Source organism: Mustela nivalis (assembly GCF_964662115.1).
Source record: "Mustela nivalis genome assembly, chromosome: 4".
NCBI lineage: Eukaryota > Metazoa > Chordata > Mammalia > Carnivora > Mustelidae > Mustela > Mustela nivalis.
The window spans coordinates 86,973,964-86,981,687 of NC_139023.1; the positions used below are offsets into that span (position 1 = coordinate 86,973,964).

Consider the following 7,724-nt stretch of genomic DNA (forward strand, 5'->3'; position numbering starts at 1 on the left):
TCTCTACCCTCCACCTGCTCATTCTCTCTCTCCCTATCTCTAATAAACAAATCTTAAAAAAATACTTAACAGACAAATTGAGAAATATCATATAAAATATGAATTGGCAATTTCATTTTCTGACTATTCAGATAAATGACAGGGTAGGGTTGACAATGAGGGTAAAAGACTATACAACTAAAGCTCAAAAGTAAGTGCTTCAAATCTTTTTCCTCCTGAATTCCTCAACAAACTGAGCTTTTCTTAAACTAATTTTAGAATGTTCTCCTGGGACAATCAATTTTTAAGTAGGGAAGACTCTCAGAGAAACATTAAATTATAGGAAAAACTAACATATTGTATGTCCATAAAAGAAAACAAATAAAATAATACATTTGATTATTCAAACCAAACTGAATCCTTTTATATGTTAGACAGTTATTCAGATTTAATAGAGAAAAATTACTTTCTTACAACCTATAATCTATTTTGATTTATCTAAAGATATGAAACCCTTCCCTGACTTATTTATTTCAATGATTTGATTGCCTAATCAAACTAGAAAGATTTACTGAAAACACTAAAATAATTCTAACTTCTTAGGTACAATTCTGTATTGGAAGTACCACTGAGTTTTATACTGGAAAATTCATATACCTACATACTTTCACATGGAATAAAGAGAACATTTTGCTATCTTAATGGACAATTTATATTGGGCAAGAGGCACAACTTTAAAACCAAAACTTTGGGGGTACTGGGTGGCTCAGTTGGTTAAAAGTCTGCCTTTGGCTCAGGTCATGATCTCAGGGTCCTGGGATGGAGCTCTGAGATAGGCTACCTGTCAGCAGGGAGTCTGCCTGTCCTTCTCTGCAACCGCTGCTCATGTTCTTTCTGCCTCTATCTCAAATAAATAAAATCTTAAAAAATACACACACACACACACACACACACACACACAAAACTTTGTAACGGTCACTAATGTTTCTTCTTCCTTCAACACATATTGCTCAAATGCATATATGTTTTTTTTTTTTCCAGCTCCATCTATCACATTTCCAGCAGTACTTAAGTCTAGTCCTGTCACCTCTTACACAGTCTGCTGCCAACAGTTTCCTAAGTGATCACCCCACCCTTCCCACTTCATGACAGTTCAATTCTTCTACTCAGTATCCAAAGTACATGAGAGCACATTTCCTTAAAGCTCTCACGGGTTTCCTAATGAAATTTCAATGAAATTGTAAGAACTGATACCATGGTCTATAAGTTCTTAATGATCTGTACCTTGTTTAGGTCTCTAGCCTCAAAAAGAGCAGTCTCCCTGCTAACTTACTTATGTGCACTGACTTCTCTCCCACTTGAGAATTTTAGCAAGGCTCCTGTCTGTGCCCAGGTCTTCCCATCATCAGTTCCTTCTCATACTTTCAGTTTAGATATTACCTCCTCAGTTAGATCTTTCATGTCAATACAATATAGGTAGCTCCACCCCCCCATTATTCTCCTTTCTAGCATCTTTGGATTATCTTCGTAAGACTCTTCTCAACTTGTAATCATATACTTACCTGTTTTATCTATTAACTGTCTGTCTCCCACACCTAAACTCTAAGTCCTATAACCATTTTCCTCATCACTGCATATCAAATGCCTGGCACACAGCAGTTCATAATAAATACTGAATTAATAATATGTAAATTAACTATGTAAGTATATACCACATAAGATTCCTACACAGTTATTCAGTTCTATCAGATTTTATCTGCTTAAGGGGGGTGAGGTTATGGACATTGGGGAGGGTATGTGCTTTGGTGAGTGCTGTGAAGTGTGTAAACCTGGCGATTCACAGACCTGTACCCCTGGAGATAAAAATATATGTTTATGAAAAATTAAAAATTAAAAAAAAAATTTTATCTGCTTAATTTTGTTCTTTAAAATCATAAAAAATTCTCTTATAAATGTATAATTTCATAAAAATAGTTTTCATATCGGCTATTATCACTAGTTTGTTAATGTATTTTTAGTTTTCCTTTAAAATGCCACTACAGAATTCATTATAGAAACGGAAAATAACCAATTCCTGCTAAACTACAAAATCTCAAATGTCAAGTGCATGGAATTGGATTTGCACAGTAGCAGTTACAGATTAAGTAAAAAGAACACCAGCTATTAAAAACAATTTCAAAATTCTATTTTTAAGACACATAGAAATTTGAATTCAGACTTGATCTTAATCTTAGAACATAATGTAGACAGAGACTATATATTAACTGATTAACATTGTGACAATCAAGTCTGAAACTACTCCTCAATTTGAGATGTTTAAGTTTATAATACTCATCAATAACCCTGAGATTTATTGTCACACATGAAGCAATGACTTCAGAAATTCTTTCTTTCAATAAGGTAGTTAAAATGACTCAGAGAAAAATTTTAGAAACATCTTAAAAACTGATTTAGCTAAGTAAACCTAACAGTGGAAACTAATGATTTAGTTTATACCTTAAAAGTTGGAACAGAAAGCTGTTCAAATGACGATGAGCTTTCTTCACTGGTTGGAGTATCCAGATCAAGGGGACGATGCAATGATGACTTGGAGGTTCTTTTGTTAGTAGGGTGCTTCACTGACCAATTAATTACCTGGAACTGAGTAAGATAAGTCTGATAACAATTCATCACAGGTTGTTGAGAAGTAATCTGTTCACTCTCTACTGTTTTCTCAACCTCTACAACATACGGATGTTCTATAACATCATCTTCTCCACCTAATGCAGAAACAAATGAAGCCTGGGAAGGATGAGTTTTGAATGGCAGAGTTCGGGGATCCTGAATGGTCTCTCCATGGCCAGTAAGTGGTCCCTCAACACTGTGATATATGGAACCCCTACTGTAGTCAATCTGCTGTGTTTGCTTTTTCTTCTTTTTTCTACCTGGATAAGTTCCAGGGCCTTCATCACTGCTAATGGGCTCAAATTCCTCAGCTGCAGAAAAGTAGGCTTCACTATCAGCCATTGACATGCTGGAATCCATTGACCGATATTGGTGAAATGAATTGGAGTCTGCCGATGGTGTGTATGGAAATGAACCAAAACTTCTTCTCTGTTTTGGTGAGTCTAATACATTCTCATCACTTCGGGAGACATCACTACTAAACTGGACTCCAACTGTAACAGGCTGCTTGTCCCCATAAAAAGCAGCAGTAAGGCTCTTGGTACTCCCAAGTCGAGTGGAACATACAGAAGCTTGTCGTTTCAAGGGAGATCTCAAAGGAGATTGACCTACTGACTTTTCCTGAGTATTAGGAGACACGGGGCTGTTTCCTGGAATTTCTGTAGGAATGCTAAAATGGAAAGCAAAGCTATTACCATTTACTGTACATCGTATAAGTATCAATAGAAGTACTTATAAAATCTTTATAGTAATTTAATCATTTATTTTGCAAATAAAGGAAAATCTAAAATTTTACAATGAATTATCTATACAAAGTAGCAAAACAGCACAACAAGTGTTCATACCTCATGTAGTTTCAAATAAATCGAGGCAGTTTACAACATAATAAAAACTTAAACCCAAAGTGTAATCTTCTATCCATGATTTGTGGACACTAATGCATTTATACCTTTTTTTTTTTTTAACATCTTTTAAAAGTTTGTCTAACACAATATATCAGGGGCCCCTTTGAATAACTGAGAGGGACTGAAGGAGAGGAAAGAGCTAGAGATAGCCCCACTATCATCACCTTTAGAAACTGGTGCTAGTGCCATTTACTGAGGCAGAACAAGTTGAGCATGACTGGCACAAGGTCAATTTTTATAGGCTGAGTTTGAGGTCCCCATGAAACATACAAATAGAAATATCAAAAAGGTAGCTGGGCCTAGAGGCACAAAGTTTTGGCTAGAGTTTTAGATTTAGAAGATGTTGGCTACAGATCATAACTGAAGCCAAATCATCACTGAAACTATCTAGGGAAACAATATAGAATGAGTGGAGATAAAGGTAAAGAACAGAGTCTTAAGCATCCAGAACATCTAACAAATGGCCATCTGAAAGAGGAAGAAAAGAAGAAATGGAGGACATGGAAATAGGGAATAAGAAGGAACAGCAAAGGAAGTTGGAGGAAAATCTAAAATTTTTGTATCTGGATGATGACAAATATTTATTTTCATTACATTTTTCTGTATTTTCCTATTTCTGGAATGAGATATATATATATATACACACACACACACACACACACACACACACACACACACATGAAAATTTTGTAATTAGCAAGACAAAAGCAAATGAATATTTAAAAATATGTTCAGGAGGAGAAAAGAATTTTCTACAGTAAGTGAGTGGAGAGGAAAAAAAGTTTTTCTTACCAAAATTTTAAGTAACTACAATCTTATTATAATTCCTAATCTAATCTAGTTTCTGAATATAATTGAATACTGACCTTACATGGCCATCATCTCTTTTTGCATTATGCAAGAATTCTTTTTGAACCAAATGGTCATCAACAACAGAAGAGGGACTTTCCTTTTCTCCAGCCAATAAGGGCTGTGCAGCACTAGAACTACTATTCTCCTCTGAGGAAGAGGATGAACTATGAGATCGTAATGGTACTTGAAGACTAAGGTGCTGAGTTTTTCTTTCTACTTCTATTCCCACTGATTTGTTTTCCCATTCTTTCCTCTTCATGCCATTGACATTACCTGAATAAACAAACAAAAAAGTAGGTTACATGAACATAATAATTTCAAAAACAATTTATGAAAATAAGAGCACTTAATCCAATTCCCTAGTTTTATAAATATAATCAGTTTTTTAAAAGCACAAATATCCAATTTCACATAGCATTATGCTCAACACTATAAAAAGATATTATAGTAAGTATGGATCCAAATTCCATAGACAGTGAATTTTTTTAAACTTTATTTGAAAATTTTCATACTTACAGAAAACTTTAAAGAATACAAAGCCACCATATATCTTTTACTCAGAATTACCTATTTTAACCATTTTGTCACATCTGTTCTAATATGTAAAATATATACATACAACTTTTTGAATTGAGAGTAATTTGTAGACATAGTGACATTTTACCTTAGAGAGTTAAGTGTTTATTTCTGAAGAATAACATATATATATATAATCTCTATATAATTATCAACTTGGAAATTTAGTATGTATACAATACTGTTATCTAATCTATCATGTGCTCTCCAATTTTTTAATTGACCCAAAAATGTCCTTGAAAGCACCTCTGCCCCTTCCAGTACAAGATTAACCTAGGATCATATATTATTGCATTCAGTTGTCATGTGTTCTTTAATATGGAACATTTCCTCAGCCCTGTGACATGTTATGTAAATTGGGGGTAGAAGGAATGAAAGTGGAGTCCCTACTAAATTGCTTAGATTAAAAAACAAACAAAACAAAACAAAAAACAACTCCTGCCCAGTTTCTATTCTCCTCTAGCCATTCCTGTATTACCCAAGAAAAGAGGAAGCTGTTAGTAGGAAAAAACACCTCTCCCAGCAGAATGCAGTTCTAGAACTAGTTCTAGTTCTAGTTAAGGGGTAAGAAGACTTAAGAACTTACAATATAAGTAGTATTATTCACTTCTACTACCATAAATTGAAAAATCAGAACAATAAATGTCAAAAGAAAAATGGGTTTCATTCTCTTCCAGATGACAGGAAACTAGTGGTCACTGACCTTCCAAGGAACTCCTGCGTTCTACCATAAGCCCTCCTCAATTCTATTCTAACACTGCATATCTAAACTTGGCTCCTAGAAACCTCAACAATCAGAAGTCAGATACTTACACAGGGGTTAATTCTATACCAAACTCATAATGATTCGTGAATTAGAGCTCACTTCTGAAAGAATCAACAGGCAATATAATCACTACTATACATTGTAAGAATTATAACGAGCTTTGCTTTTGTTTGGTTAGGGAATTTGCTCTCTTTCCTTTCTTATACCATCTGTAACTTCCCTGTAGATTTTCTTTCTTCCCTTTGTGATGGTTAAACTTTGATCTGCAGATCAGAATATCAAGCAGTGTTTATAATTAGTGCCAGCTGTAGTGCGGTAGAAAGAACACTGAAGTGGCTTTGATGGCCCTGATTCTAGTTTCTGCTTAGCCATCTGATTTTGTGCAACTCCATCTCAGTGATGAGACTCACTTTCTTCACTAGAAGCAAGGAAAATATAGAACTCACACAGCAACTTGAAGATTAAATGAGACAATGTCTGTGAAAACCCTTAAAAGCAAATATTAATCGAATGTAAGAAAGTAATATTTTTAAGAAAAATGATAAATTTTATTTAGCATCTTTCCTATCCTTTAAATGTCAAGAACCTTTGATGTTTGCAGATTCTATAGGATAATCTGCTTTTATTCTAGGCAAAACTGCTTAAGTCAAATAACCTTAAATAAGATGTATATACTTATGTATTAATATTTAGTGAGAAATCATTAAAGCAAGAAATTGACATATATAGTCCAGCTCTTTCTTTTAAGAGCTCCTTATACATGGAAAACCAAAACTACTTCTTCCCTCCTTTTGGTCTACTGACAAAAGGCAGTGCTGTAAATGTTTTTGAATAGATCAAGGGGAAAAGGCTGATACTAGTAAAATAGCAAGACGTTTCCATATTTCACTTCTTGACAGCATATGACAACTTAAGCAGTAAATACTGCACTTAATTGTAGGAACATACAACTAAAAAACCCAAAGGAAAATTCACTTCTGAAGTCTTCAGAGATAAGATACTAGATAAATCTAAATCTAGTATACTTAAAGCCACCATTTACTGCTTACAACACACCTGTGTATCTGCCAAGTTATCCTACAGGGTCTAAGGAAAGGCCACATTTCTCTTTTTGACATGATCAGTTTTAGTAATGATAAGAATATCCTGCAGAAGAGTTGGTAATATGAGGGCCAACGGTATAAATATTACTATTGATAAGTTTTCCTATATAAGTAAACTGGTAAAACAACTGTTACCTTGAAGCACAGCTATTCTTAAGTAAATCTCTGGAAGCTGAGGTCACAGAAAATAAGAATATATATAAAGAAATACTCAGAACAAGCTTCTCTAGGAAAATCACCAATGTCAACAATAGGTCTGAAGAGTAGACCTACTTTTGCCTTAGGTAACTGTAAAAACTCACTAGTCTTCTCAGGCTTAGTTAAATCACCTACAAAACAAAGGAAGATTATACTGAACCTACCTACAAGACTGCTCAAAAAACTGAGTTGAACACACTAACACTGAATTTCTCTCAAAAATGGCATAAAGGATAAAGATTAAAAAAAGATTAGCACAAGTAACAAAATAACACATTACCATCTACAATTTTGGGAATTTCTTTAGTAATAATCCATTCTCCAGGCTGTAGCAAAGACTGTCCATAATACATATCAGACTCTGCACTCGTGCTTGAAAATGCAGAACTACTGGAAGGTGTCAACTCTTCAAGTTTGAAGAAATCTAGGCCAGTTACTGTGCCACCAAAGAATCTGCAGCCACCGAGACAACCACACTTGTTCCTACACCTCTTATTCTTCAGGGTATCATCTGGCCACAAAAACCACAACCTAAACAGAACCCAAAACAAAACAAACAAAAGCAACAACATAACAAAAACTCATTAGGAAATAAACTTTTTGGCAGATAATTAATTAAAACTAAGTTAATTGTTAATATTTTTAAAAGACAACATAAACACAAACACAAAAGCTTATTTT

At 34.3% G+C, this 7,724-nt stretch overlaps 1 protein-coding gene across 16 annotated transcripts in view; it reads right to left on the minus strand.

The window, feature by feature from the left end:
• Nucleotides 1–7,724, minus strand: part of BLTP1 (bridge-like lipid transfer protein family member 1) — a 217,015-nt gene that overhangs the window by 119,037 nt on the left and 90,254 nt on the right. For all 16 annotated transcript variants that reach the window (XM_082726767.1, XM_082726764.1, XM_082726765.1 and 13 more), the window contains exons 28-30: nt 7,324–7,574; nt 4,415–4,673; nt 2,476–3,313 (exon numbers count right to left, since the gene is read on the minus strand). In XM_082726767.1, the coding sequence (XP_082582893.1) occupies nt 2,476–3,313; nt 4,415–4,673; nt 7,324–7,574 (1,348 nt within the window). The remainder of the gene's footprint in view (nt 1–2,475; nt 3,314–4,414; nt 4,674–7,323; nt 7,575–7,724) is intronic.